Source organism: Castor canadensis, chromosome X (assembly GCF_047511655.1).
Source record: "Castor canadensis chromosome X, mCasCan1.hap1v2, whole genome shotgun sequence".
Lineage (NCBI taxonomy): Eukaryota > Metazoa > Chordata > Mammalia > Rodentia > Castoridae > Castor > Castor canadensis.
This window is the reverse complement of record NC_133405.1, coordinates 84,940,987-84,955,811: the sequence shown is the minus strand read 5'-3', so window position 1 is coordinate 84,955,811 and position 14,825 is coordinate 84,940,987. Positions and strand designations below refer to the sequence as shown.

Sequence of the window (14,825 nt, the reverse complement as noted above, 5' to 3'; positions counted from 1 at the left end):
TGGGTCTGTCTTACTCTTCAAATTAAGATGCTCCTTGAGTGGTAGTATGACTGTTTTCAAAATCTCTTCTGTTGCCTAAGAGGAGCAAGAGATGAAAAGGAAGTGTTCAGACTGTGTCTGGACTAAACAGCAGAAATTCATAATGAAAGCCACATGGTGGGTAGGAACCAGAAACATGCATCTGTGATCTAAAAGATTATAGATTCTTTTGAAATAAGACTGTACACATGAGGGCATGAGCATGTTCTATCTAGGGGTTACAGAGCCAGAAATGGCTCCATGAAGGAGATAGTAGCCTCTTAGGCTCAGACCTAAATTATGAGAGGATGTAGCAAAGGAGACAGATGTTTGGGGCAGGGTAAAGTCATTCAAATTGGATGAAGTGGCTGAGTAAATAAAGACACGGTGTTGAAATAGCAGAGTTAGACCGGAGAAGTACAACAGGATGGTACCACTAGAAGATCATATGGAAAAGGTTGTGGAAGGAGCTAGAAATAAACATTTGAATGCCATGGTAATACTTTGAATTTGTATTCTGTTGGCCAAGTGGTTTTTACTTGATTATGTAATAAAATTACAGGTACTCAGGTCTGACCTATAAATTCAGACTCAGAAGAATCTGGGCTCATTAGGGGAGAGATCAGAGCTCTGTATTACTAATTAGTTCCTCAGGTGCTTCTCATACACCAGTGAGTTAGGACCACTGCTATAAGCCACGGGGAGTTATTCATAACTGTTAGAGAGGAGTTACAGAAGTAAATGTTTCTAGAAGGATTCCCCTAGGGTTCTGTGTAAGAATCAGACAAGAAGCAGAATAACTTGAATAAGATAGTTGCTGCTATTTTGAAGGCAAGGCTGTGATATGTGTGTGGGGGGGTGAGGTAAAATTTACGGATATTAGTCACTGATTGACTGGTTAGATGGTGGTAGTAGGTGGGGTACACTGAGGAAGTGTGTTACATGAAGTCCAGGATGACTCAGGTTTTCTGTGTTAAATCATTGAGGATTTCCATCACTGTAAGAACCTAATAGTTAAAATTGTGAGGTCATTGTTTATTGTCATGCATCTTGGACATAATATTTGAAATTCCTGGACCTCAATAATCCCTTCTATGAAATGGGGATTGTGATACATACCTCATTCATTTGTTGTAAAGATTAAACAAGGATAAACTATATATTATATAGTAGAGTAGCTAGGACATACAGGAACTCAGTAAATGTCGGCTGTTACTATTATGCTATATGTTGTAATGGATACTGCAGTAAAATGAACTCTGGGATTTTTCATCTTGCCAATGACCTTCCTTTCCACAATCAAAATTGGACCTTTATTTTGGGGAATAGGGCACTTTTTACAAGTTTCAGTTAATGCCTGGCCTTGTTTACCTTAGTCCAGCCCTCACTTGACATCAGTTTAAGAAATCAGAGTATAAACTCTGTTGTTGGTGAGTAACACAATGGGGCTGTTTTTCTTGCTCCCATAGGTTCTCTGAGCCAACATTAAACATCTAACCTTGGCTTCCTGGTTGTAGACTGAGCTTGGAATCTCACCAGCAATTCACTGCTACCCAAGTTGTGTCTGCTCACATAGTGCTATCTTTCTTCTTTGGGTTTCTGAACCATTCAGACAGTTGTCTGAACATTTTTCACATCTCTCAAGCTACATCATCTGTGTTTTCCCTGTCTCAAACAAAGTTTTAAAAAGACTTTAAAATAGAGTGGTTTTCCTGGTGTTTTCACAAGTTTGGGGTAAGGAAGTTGTGGTAGCTGCTGCTTTTCTGCCTTAACCAGTAGTGTCTGACATAAGAGACAGCATGATGATTGTAAAACTCACTGGTCTGGGAGTCAGGTACTAAATTATAATTTTAGGGGGAAGTTGGACTGGGATGGGGAACACATTTATTTTGGTCATGCCAGGCCTTTTCTCATGTATTGTCTGATGCTTTTGTCAAAATACCTATTTGAGCCTGGAATGTTATTCTACTCATTTTATGGTTAAAAATGATGGGAAGGGAAGTTAGGCTCACCTTGTGCCCAGCCTCACATGACTAGTGATCAGTAATTATGGAATTAGAACTCTCTCTATCCCTAAGAGTCTTGCTTTTTCTTCTTTTACTGCTGTAACTTCCTAGAAGATATATGTAATTTTGAGTGCCTCATTCACCTCAAATGTCAAATGGCACTATTTATCACTTGCTTTGAATGACAGTAAGTCTTGTCAGATCAGATTTAGAATAAAGGACAAGGATATTTGCATATTTGGGTCTTTAATGTATTCTAAGTTCCCCTCACAGTGCCTGGTACATAATAGGCTACTCAATAAATATTAGGTGATCTCTTTCTGCAAGAGGGTAGTCCCATAGTGGATAAGATACATCTTGGTGGCTGCTATACTGTTTAATACTTTTACCATCTTTTAAAATGTATTCTGGAACATAGCTGAGTGACTGGTTGATAAGAATTGTATATTGATTTTTCACAGGTTGCCTGTTTCAGATTCTAAGTTCAGGGAGAACTTAATGAGAAGAATGGGACTAGAAATATTGTCCTCCAACAGAATCCTGGCATAGGAATCATAATACCTAGGATCCAGTGTCAATCCTGCTTCTGAATAACTGTTTCTCCTGGTCAGCTCTCTATGCCTTTCTGGGCCTGAAATATTGCCCTGAATGATGAAAGAGTTGGAGTAGGTCATTAAGTTTCAGCTCTTACTGGACATTAAATCATTTGAGTAATTATGAAAAAAATGGATGCTCAGACCCCACCAAAATTCAATTAAATCAAAATAAGGGAAATGGGGAAGCGGCATTGGTTATTTTAAGACCACTCACTTGTGACTTCAGTCTGCAGCCAAGGGTGAAAAACACTGCACTAGAGGATCTTTAAGGGCTGTCCAACTCTGATAGTCAATAAGAGGCAATACTATATAGCTTGGTGATGACGGCATGGGGCTTAGGAGTTAGGCAAGCAGGCATTCATTCAATGGCTGTGCTACTTGTTAGTTGTGTGGTCCTAAAGCATCACTAAATGCTTCTGTCCCTCTGGCTCCTTCATTTGTAAAATGGAAATATACTATGTATCCTACAGTAATAATTGTGGGGATTAAGTACCCTTGCTAGTGCCTTACACATAGTAAGCCCTCAGTAAATAGTCTTCTTAGTATCAAAAGTTCAAATGCAGGATATGAGGAAAATATTGTTCCAGTAAGATTTAACATGTAAATTGAAACCAAGTTTTATTTAGGGGGGTGGTTTTTTTTTGTTGTTATTGTTTTTTTCATTCCCTGTCTTCTTGACAATGGATTCTGGAAACAGAATGTGGAAACACCTCTTGTCTTAAAATTTGATGGCAGTGCAGGAAACAAATCTGGCTAATATCTTCCACAGCCCATTGGCTATGGTTAGAAAGCAACTGGAAAAATTTGGACTCACAGCAAACAGCAGATGTAGCTTGAGAATGCAAGAGTATTACTATAATAAGAATTTGTCTGTTCGGTTCCATTTCTAAGAGTGATACTGGGAGAAGAGTACAGATCTGTCATGTGATAAAAGTAGTCTTGATAACATCCTGTTTTGGTGTGTTTATCAGTGATTTAATATTCAGGAAAATGGAAATCTCCAGTAAGACTGTAACTGCTTGATTCTTTAAAGCAACTGAGGCCAATAGGAGAAGGGGACCAGGAACTAGAGAAAAGGTTAGTTCGAGAAGACTTAACTTAGAAGGTAACACACATGTACAGGAAAGCAATGCAAGTCAACTCCCTGTATAGCTATTCTTATCTCAACTTGCAAAAACCCTAGGTCCTTCCTATTATTGCTTATACTCTCTCTTCAACAAAATTAGAGATAAGGGCAAAATAGTTTCTGCCTGGTAGCGAGGGGTTTGGGGGAGATAAGAGAAGAGGTGGAGGGAAGGGGGGAGAAATGACCCAAACATTGTATGCACATATGAATAAAATTTTAAAAAAGACTGTAACTGCTTGATGCATAGTAACAAGTTATTTTTCTATTCATGTTTATGTGTTGCACAAAGCAGTTGCTGAATATCAGGTTTGAGGCTTCCATATACATTAGAGCCATGGTCCTCACCATCTGGTATCTAGATTTCAGAGTAAATGTTTCATATGCATAAAAGTGTCTAGCTTGATAAGTAGCAAGGCTCAGTACATGGTGGATATTACCCTCTACTACCTATAGACAAAACGAATTTTCTTTTCAAATAGTAATCACCAACTTGACCCCTTTTACAGCATTTCCCTTGCCACACTTTGCATTAATTATTTGTGTGCTGAACTTAGCTCTGGATGAGTTTATGAAAGCTCCCTGAGAACAGGGACTATGTCTTTCTCATGTTTATATACCCATCATTTAGTAGAGTTGTTCTTTTTGAACATAGGAATTACTGAATAAAGGAATGAGTGGATGAGTGAATGAATGAAGAATTTAAGTGATGTCTCTTCCCTCATGATAGGAATTAATAGGCTGGTGAATTTTGTATCACTTAAAATATAACCAGACTTAGAAGGCAAGAGTTACAGAATGGTGGAGTGAGGACCTACATATATCTGTACTTTCATAAAAACAATGAAAACACTAGCAAAATTTGTAAAAATCAACTGTTCTAGAGCTCTGGAAAGGAAACAAAGGCTTACAAAAATATGAGGAACATTTATTCAAGAAAAACTGCTGTAAGTTCTGTGATCATAATGGAAATAATTAGAAATATATGATGGATGTTTAGATTACAGATTTAAGATCTTTTGTCTTTGTCAATGTATGCATTTATAGCTATAAATTTCCTTACACATAAATATAACCTAATTATTCACCATAAGAAACTAGAAAAAGACAGGCAGATTAAAAACAAAGAAAGTAAGAAGAAGAAAAATTAATAAAGATTAGAGTAGAAATAAATAAGAGAGAAGAAAAATAGAAATCAATTAAATAAGCGATTTTTTTAACTATAAACAAAATTAAAAACCTTTAGTCAGGTTGAATAAGAAGAGAGAAGGTTCAAAGCACTGAAATGAACCTACAAAAAAAGTTTTTAAAGATTAAAAGGAAATTATATGAACAACCGTATACCAAAAATTAGATAACCTACAAGAAATGGACAAATGCCCAGAAAGAACCAAACTATCTAAACTGACTCATGAAAAAGGAGAAAATATAAATAATCCTATAAAAGGGAAAGGCAATGGATTAGTAATTAAGAAACTTCCCACACAGGGCTGGCAAAATGGCTCAATGCAGATGTCTTCACTGATGATCTGTACCACATACTTAAAGAGGATTTAATATCAATCCTCCACAAATTCTCCCCGAAATAAAAAAAGCAGGAATACTTCTCAACTAATTCTGTGAGGTCAGATACCAGTGATATCACACAAAAAGAAAAACTACAGACTAATATCATTTTTTAATTTAGATATTTTTTCTAACAATCCAGACAAAATAACTAGCAAAATGAGTCCACTAACAAAAAAGTGCATAAGCAATGACCGAGAGAAATTTTTCACAGAGCTATAAAATTGGTCCAACTGGGATTTATCTCAGGAATATAAAGTGAGTTTAACATTTGAAAGTCAGTTAATATGATACACCATATTAAGAAAAAGGGACAACAGCACTATGATCACTATTTCATTAGGTACAGAAAAAAGCTGGCAAAAATCCACCAACAATTCATGATTAAGCTCAGACAACTAGGCATAGAAGGGAATTTTCCCAACATGTTGAACATCTACAAAAAACATAGAGCTAACACAATACTTAATAGTGAAAGACTGAAATCTTTACTTATAAGATCAAGAACAATACTGAGATGACTACCATCACCACTTATATTCACCACTCTATTGGGGCTTCTAACCAGGGAATTAGACAAGTAAAAGACCTCCAGATTGGAAGGAAAGAAGTAAAATGATCTTTATTCACAGATGACATGATCTTATATAGTAGACAAATTTCAAGGAATTCACAAGAAACTATTAGAACTAATAAAATTTGTTCAGCAAGGTTGCAGAATATAAGATCAATGTGTAAAATCTTATATTTGTATACACTGGCAATGAATAATCTGAAAATGAAATTAAGAAAACAGTTCATTCGCAATACAATCCAAATGCCAGAATGTTTACAAATAAATTAAACAGAAGAAATGCAATACTAGTCCACTTGAAAACTCCAACATATTATAGAAAGGATTTTTAGCTCCAAATAAATGGGAAATCATTTCATGTTCATGTATAAGAAGAATTAATATTGTTAAGATAGCAATACTTCACAAAGATTGAAGGAACTCTCCATCAAAATCCTCAGGGAGGAGAGCCATGATCAAAGTACAACACAAGCATGAATGGAAATGTCATAGTAAATCCCATTATTTTTTACAATATGTGTTAGTGATTATAATTGTAAAAATCCTAGTTGTCTTCTTAGCCAAAATGGAAGCGCTGACCCTGAAATTCCTGTTGAAATACAAGGAATCTGGAATAGATAAAACAATCTTGAAACAGAAGAACAAAGTTAGAGCATTCAAACCTCCTGATTGCAAACCTTTCTACAAAATTTCAGTAATCAAGAATGTCTGGTGTTGTCATAAGATGGGCACATAGATACATGCAATACAATTGAGAATCTAAAAATTAACCTTTACATTTAAGGTCAATTAATTTTCAACAATGCTGTCCAGACCACTCAATGGGAGGAAAATAGTCTTTTCAAAAAATCATGCTGTAACAACTGGATAGCCAAGTGCAAATAAATGAACTTAGACCACTTCACACCTACAAAAAATAATATCAAATGTATCATGCACCCAAATACTAGAGCTAAGATAGTAAATCTCAGAAGAACACATGGGGGCTACTCTTCAATAACCTTAGTTTAGACAATCAATTCTTGAATATAACACCAAAAACACAAGCAATAAAAGAAAAATGATAAGTTGTATTTCATCAAATGCTATAACATGTTACAAATGCTATCAATAATAAGTGAAATTTCAACACATAGAATGAAAGTACTTACGACTCTTATATCTGATAAGGGTATTGAATCCAGAATATCTAACTAACTTTCAGTTCAACAACAAAAGACAAATAACTCAATTTTAAAATGGGAAAAAGATTTGAATAGACATTTCTATATAGAAGATACACAAATGAAGAAATGTTCAACACCTCTAAGTCATTAGGGAAATACAGATCAAGACCAAACTGAGAAGTATTAGTCAGCCAAAAACAAGAACAATGAAATTATGTTGTTTGCAGAAAAATGGATGGAACTGGAGACAAATTAAGAAAAATGAAGCAGACTCAGAATAAAAATATTGCATGTCATTTCTCACATGCAGAATCTTAACCTAAATAAATGACGTGACCATAAAAAAAAAGAATTGCATGTTTGGGGGTGGGGTACTAGTGAGAAGAGGGAGAGCAAAGGGAGAGAGTGATGAGGGATGAATGTAACTGAAGTACTTCTTACACATGTATAAAAATAAAATAATGAAATCCACTAAAATTATTTTAAAATGGAGGAAGGGGTTAAAAAAGAGTAATAAAGGGGGTGAATTTGATCAAAGTACATTATATACATGATGGAAATATCTCAAGGAAACCCTTTTGTATAATTAATATATGGTGATAAAAATGACCAAATTGAGACACCATCTCACATCTATTAGAATAGCTATAGTAAAAAAACAGAAAAAAATGTTAGTGGAGAAATTGGAATCCTTATGAATTTTTCATAAAAATGTAAAATGATAAAGCCACTTTGGAATATAGCTTATAAGTTTCTTAAAGTGCTGCTATTTGATCTAGCAGTTCTATTCCAAGGTATATACCTAGAAGAAATGAAAACATATTCACAAAAAGTTTTACACAAATGTTCATTGCAGTATCATTCATAATAGACAAAGAAATGTCCACCAACTGATGAATGGAAGAGCAAAATATAGTATATCCATACTATAGAATATTATCAGACAATAACAATAAGTGCAGTGCCGATGCTGATACATACTGTAATGTGGATGACCCTTGAAAACATTATGCTAAGTGAAAAAAGTAAGTTTCAAAAGGCCACATACTATAGATTTCATTTACATTAAATGCCCCTAAAAGGAGAAATCTTTAGGGACAGAAAGGAAATTAGCATTGCCAGGGTGCGATGGGGAATGGCTGCTAATTAGTACACGGTTCTTTTCTGGAATCATGACAATGAGCTTCTTTCTCCTCATGTATTTACTTTTTCTCTGATATCTCTTTATAGCCAAGAAGAATTCTTAAAAATGTAGGATATTAGAAATTTCCTTTTCTAATTCAAAGGTTGAAGGTAAACAAGACTTACAATGTACCTACTATGTGGTAGGCATAGGGATGGAAGTCCTTTACATGTGTTTCTTAATGTAATTCTCACAAACCCTCTAGCATTGAAAGTATCCCCAACTCTCCAGATGAGGCCAGTGGAACTCAGAGAGTCTTAATGAGCTTGCTCAAAGTTCAGTGGTAGAGGCCAAATTCCACCTGAGGCCTGGCCACCTCCAATGCCCTGCTGAGTTGACATTCTTCTCTGAAACTAGGAAAACTGGTCTATGACTTTTGCATTTCATCACAGTTCCACAATTATTGGAGGATTTGCTCAAATGAGTCACACTTTTCAAAGTATCCCTAAGCCCTCTTTGGGAGAAAGAATAGGAAGAAGGAAGAAGGAAAAAAAGAGTCAAAAGGAAGGGACAGAGAGATTTGGAAAACTCAGCTGAGTTCTAAGGGTCCCTAAGCCCAACTTCCCTGTGGTTGAGCGGTTGCAATTGCAGATAGGTTGTAGCAATCCACTTTCACTTTATTAGTTGTACAACTTTTTGAGAACAGCAAGTGGTGTTCTGGTTTGGAAACTTTCAATTCTATGTGGCAGTAAAACTTATTGCACTGCCTCTGGATGCTAAGTAAGCGTGTAACCAAGGAGAGATGAAAAGAAATACAGTGTCACATGAAAATTCTGCACTTGTTCTCAATACAAACCTCTGCTCTCATGTTTTAGGAGGATAGTCAAAACTTTTGAGATTTTCTTTTAATTTTTTTATTATGTGCTGTTATATTCATACAAAAGTATATGTGTAACTTAATTTATACAGCATATCAATAAAATGGACACTCGGGAGCTCTAATTAAAGAACCAACAATGTTAAAAGCACCATTGCATCAACACTTCTAGAAAGCAAGCTCTGTGAGGGCATTCATTTTTGTCTTTTTTGTTAACTGCTTGGTTGCTAGGTACCCGGTATGTAGTAAGGGTTTCATGGTGACTTTTAATAAATGTATAAATCTATTTGTATCCTCCTTCTTCAGATCATCACCCCCAAGCCACTCCTCAGAGTTTACTACTCTCCTACATTTGGGATTTATTATTCTCTTCTATTTTAATATTTTTTCTACACATACTTTCCTAAGTAGCATATTGCTCGCTTTCACTTCTTTTTGAACTTTATATAATAGAGTTATATGTATGTAATTGTGAGTTTGGACTATTACAAAACATTAGCATGAGATTAACCTATATGTTAGTTTTACCCAATTCGTTGTCATTGCTGAATTATGTTTTATTGAATGAGTATGCCATAATTTAGTTATCTTATCTCCCGTCATTGGAAATTTACCATTTATGCTTTTATGAACAAAACTGCTCTGAATCTCCTGCACATGCCTCCTGGTACACATGTACACTTACATTCCTGTGGATGAGAGTGTGGACAATTGTCATCTATCTGAGGCACATTAATCCAAGAGGTCACTTGAGTTTTGTTTAAGCTTAGACATAGGACGTAGGAAAGACAAAAGTTGGCCTTTGGTTAGTAAGAACCATGTTCCATTTGCTCAAATTCAAATTAATCTCTATGAGAGATTGAGAATTATTATTCCATGGAGGTTTTAGGATTGGCTTTCTGGACCTTCTCCTTCACATTCACCTGGGAGAATTTAGGCACAGATCTTCTTGAAGATAGGTATTTAGACCAGATGATTTCTGAAGCACCACCCTTGCCCAAAGAAATCATGAGTTTTGTAATGGCCAAGTGTTTTGACAGCAGCCCCAAAGATGAGCTACATCACTATGAACATTTCCTGACAAAAGGCATAGTCATTATGCTAGTTTATGTTGTAGAATGGAAGCAGAGACATGTCCAGATGATCTAGAAAGACTCTTAAGGAAATTGAAGGAAAAGAAATAAAAGGACAATGAAGATTGGTGTGATAATACTAATTATCATCCTTTACTGTGTATTAATCTCAAGGACCTTTTATTCATTGTTTCATTTGCCACTCACAGCAGCAACTCAGTAGAATGGATGATATTATTCCTATTTTACAGAGGCTCAGAGATCTAAAGCAAAGCATGTCAGCTCTTTTGATATTTGATCTGGTTAGGTCATAGGTCTCCCTTTGGGTAAGGTAATGTCGTCAGATTGAGTTCATACCATTTATTGCTCTGAAAATGTTGCCTGACCACCACATTAATTTAGATACCTTAACCTCATCCTTCATGTTTCCCTCATATAGACAGAATCTATAAGAGTGGCTAATCCCAGAGAACTTCCCTAATCCCTTGACAGGACCCAAAAAGGTTCTGTCCACACCATGGGAAACTTTACACACATCGACCTCAAGACAGGTACCAGGAAAATTCAAATTCATGCTGACTCTCTTCAGCAATGAATAACAATCTATGTATAAAGTTCACTCTTAAAGACCATAAAATTCTGCCCTGCTATTTCTGCCACCCAATGACATATGTTGCTTTGGTTTTTGTGTCTTCCCAGTTTGGAGAGTGCCAGGGACCATGTTCTGCCCATCGACTATTACTTTCCACCCCAGAAGACCTGCCTGATCTGTGGAGATGAAGCTTCGGGCTGTCACTATGGAGCTCTCACTTGTGGCAGCTGCAAAGTCTTCTTCAAAAGAGCTGCTGAAGGTAAAAAGTCTTGCTCAGGGTTCAGGGTTCATCTCAGGAACAGGGTCACTGGCAGGGCACTCTCATAGAGCGTACAAGACTGGAGAAGCAAATTTTCATACTTGCTGGTCTCCTGCCTCTGACTGCCTTGGTTAATACAGGCAATGAAGGTGGTCCCAGCTGGTGCTTGGTATTTGGTGGGTCCTAGAAATGAAAAAAAATTAATGATTTGGAAAATTTAATTTTCTCCCTTCTTGTTTTCCACTCTACTGCTGAGTGAGGAAAAAACTTGTCCTTATTAGAGAGGTTAGAAGTGGAGAAGCCCCAACTGAGTCCCCAGGCTGTTCTCTGTGGTGAATACCTGACTGTTACTTGGCAAAGGCTTCATAGCCTCAGCCCCAGAAAGGAAGTGTTCTCACTGTTCAGCAAACCATCAGTCTCTGCACCTGCTCCCTCCTGTTGCTGCCTCCTTGGGACCTCCTCTCTTTGCATTAATAGCTCCTAGGTAAATAAGAACCCAGAGGGAAGCAACACTTTTACTTTCCTTGTCAGAAGCCTTCCCTCAGGGCCTCCTCATTGGTCCAAAATCCCAAGCTAAGTAGCATTTTATATCTAGCTAACTATGCTTAAGCCATGGATGTTTAGTCCTTCTTAGAACAGCACATATCTACTCAGCCCCAGCCAGAGATGCTCAGCCTATATATATCCTCTAGCAGGAACTCCCATTTCCACACCTCTTTTCAAAAAAGTTATTGCCATATATTAATTGTACATGGGGGTTCATTGTGACATTTACATATGTGCTTACAACGTATCTTAATTAGATTCACCCCCTCCATCATTCTCCTTCATCTCCCCACTCACCTTTCTTAAAACAATATTATATTAACTCCTTCCTTTTTTGTACAATCTTGGACTTAAACTTCCTATTCATCCACTTAATTCCCCTCCCTGTAATAGGGGCATTCTTCTCAAAGGGACACTGAGGAGCAGCCCCTAGATACTCTGCCATGGGACTAGACCCAATTGTTAAACTCTAACATACAACACTGCCCCCCCTTCCCACAAAGGAGGTCTTTCCTGCCAAGACCTCCTTCCTTCTTCCTGGCCTGAATGAATTGAGTTATAAGTCAGAATCAAAACAAAGAGCCCATCCTTATTTAAAGGCTATAAACCCTGAGAACAGTCTGAAAAAACGGTAGATAGGCCACACCTTTCACCAAGAATATGTGGATGCCCATTAGAGAATGACAGAAGTACCAGCAAGTTCTTAGCATGGAGAGAAAAGGTAGAAAGTGGATGCAGTTTAACTGGTCTTCTTATTGATCATAATAATGATTTTAGCTTTAACATTTTGGCTGGGTGGCTGGAATACATATAAATGGAAAGCTATTATTTTATTTTCTTCCATTTTCCAAAGTCAAAAGGAAGAAACTAGCATTTTATATTCCTGAAACTGTGCTGCATATTTCACCTATAACCCCAAGTTGCCCATTGCTGCTGTTCATGCTGGAGTAGTATAAGGTTCAAGGTCCTAGTAACTAGGCCTAGGCAGTTTAGAAAGGGTCTGAGAGCATTGCCTTCCCTTCCTAACTGTAGTCAGGAAAGTATGACTGTCAGAAAAGGAAGTGAGGAGATGCTCCAGGGACTTAAGATCACAACTTCCACAGTGAGACCTTCTTGCTTCCCCATATCCTGTCATCCCACAGGCCCTGTCTCTAGGTCACGTAATAAACCAGAGCACCCATCTAGAACTAAAGTGTCACCAAGCATGACATCACGGTAATAGCCATATCAGATGAGAAATGAGTTCAAGTGATGATGTTAACAAATTCAATAGTCAGATAAATTAGATTATATTTCAGGCTGCCTCTGGGTTTTACAAACCTAGGTCACCGAATTGTCTTCAGAAGAAGGGGGAGACGATCAGCCATATTGTGAAAGAAAAGATTTTGTCATCATATTGTACATCTTACATGGAGCTTTCTACAGAACTTAGGGCTGAAGGAAGGAGGTACTCAGAAGAGCAGCTGGCAGTGCTGCCTAGGAGGAGCTCTGCTATGATGTAAATCCTGGGCTATTTGAGAACAGGGAAGAGAAGAGATGAGGGAAGGGGGTGGAGAAAATCACGCAACAGCACTTAGAAATCCAACAAGGTCTCAAAATGCTTCTGGTACTACAGTCACTTAAGTTAGTGAAACTCAGTATTAGTTTCTTTGAGAAAATGACCCTCTATAGGTTTGCAATGAATTCCTTGCAAAGACAGAGGAAACCTTGTGAGTCCCTTGGTTACTTTGGAATATTACCCCAGGTTTCAGTTCCGAGCCCTTTTGGGGACAGGAGAAAGGTACTTTAGGAAAACAAAGCAAAAATACTTGTTGTTTCTTTCTTCTCCTACACACAACACTAGGTGGCTTGAGTTGACAGTACATCATTATCCAAATTTGAAGACAAGGGCTGTCATTACTCAAAGAGAACATTTATTGATTTGTTTATTTTTCAATTTTTACAATGTATCTTTATTGACCAAGTGGCCTTTCTGAAGATAGTTCTGAGTTTACCTTGTTGAAACATGAAGTTGTACCTGCCTTGGAGAGAGTAGGAACACAAAGCTTTCTCTCTCTCATTTATTGTCAGTTAACTCAGACACTGAGTAGTCATAGTTTTCAAAATCACTGGACTAGGCATAGGTACAAGAGTTAAAAGCTTGGCATGTCATACAAAAATTCATTTCTAGCTTTGGTGGTTCATAAAACCTGAAGCTTTAATGCTTTCACTGGTATAGGACTCTGCAGAGTTGATTATAATCTGAACAGGATTTTTTGTTGTTCTAGAGTAGGGGCAGGGAGAGAAGGTCCTACATTTTCTCATAGTTAGTAACACTGGAGGGTTGTGGTGAGAGTGAGACTGAGCAGGAAAGGATCTGCATAGGCTGTTTGTACTGGGGTTTGAACTCTGGGCTTCTGGCTTGTGAGGCAGGTGCTTTATCACTTGAGCCATGCCTCCAGTGGATCTGCATATTTTGAGAAAAATCGTAATAGTATTAAACCATGGGGGCAAAAATCTCTAAAATCTAGTTGAAGGAAACTTAGTGAAGGAATATGTGAGAGATAAGGGCATGAGTATGAGAGTGGGTGTAATTGGGGGATAGTCTGTGGGTCAGATACAGGCATGCAAAGAAAATATATTTGTGGAGTACGTAGGGTAAGTGGAAAAGTGAAGGGGAAGGCTTGTTGGATGTGATCTAAGGGACCAGAAAGTCAAAGAAAAGGTGATGTCCATACCCAGGGGCTCAAATAGATTTAGTTATGTAGCCTTAGATACCCTTTGGACCTCAGTTTGATGTTTGTAAAATAGGGGAGTTGAACTAGAGGTTTTTAAAATGCCTTTCCACACTAGGCATAGTGACACACACCTTTTGTTAAGTCCCAGTACTTGGGAGGCTGAGGCAGAAGGATCTTGAGTTCAAAGCCAGCTTGAGCTATACAGCAAAACCCCGTGTCAAAAAAACAAATAAAATAAAATGTCTTCCTGTTTATACTTTGTGTGACAATTCTACAAATTACAAACATCATCACCATTAATTCAGCAAACACACATGCATTTATACCTGCGTACACTTGGGGTTTTGCCTTCATAGTAGATGGCAAATCTCAAGTCCTAATCAATAAAAAGAAATCAATCTTCAGACAGGGCTGGAACCACATGAGAGAGTGCACTGCAGATGGGCTAGGTTAAAACCCAGGACTCTGCTCTTCTCTCTTGTGACCATGGCTGTGTAACTTCCTTTCTTTTCCATTTTCTCATCTGGAGAATCAGGATGTGGCTCCCCATCTCCATCTCATCATGTTTCAAAGAGGGTTAATTAATTCA

The 14,825-nt window shown here is 37.3% G+C and overlaps 1 protein-coding gene across 1 annotated transcript in view; it reads left to right on the top strand.

Annotated features, from left to right (window-relative positions):
* The window catches only part of LOC109675617 (androgen receptor), a 166,890-nt gene that overhangs the window by 80,118 nt on the left and 71,947 nt on the right, over positions 1 to 14,825 (top strand). Inside the window, exon 2 of the mRNA XM_074064294.1 lies at positions 10,822 to 10,973. Coding sequence (XP_073920395.1) covers positions 10,822 to 10,973 — 152 coding nt within the window. The remainder of the gene's footprint in view (positions 1 to 10,821; positions 10,974 to 14,825) is intronic.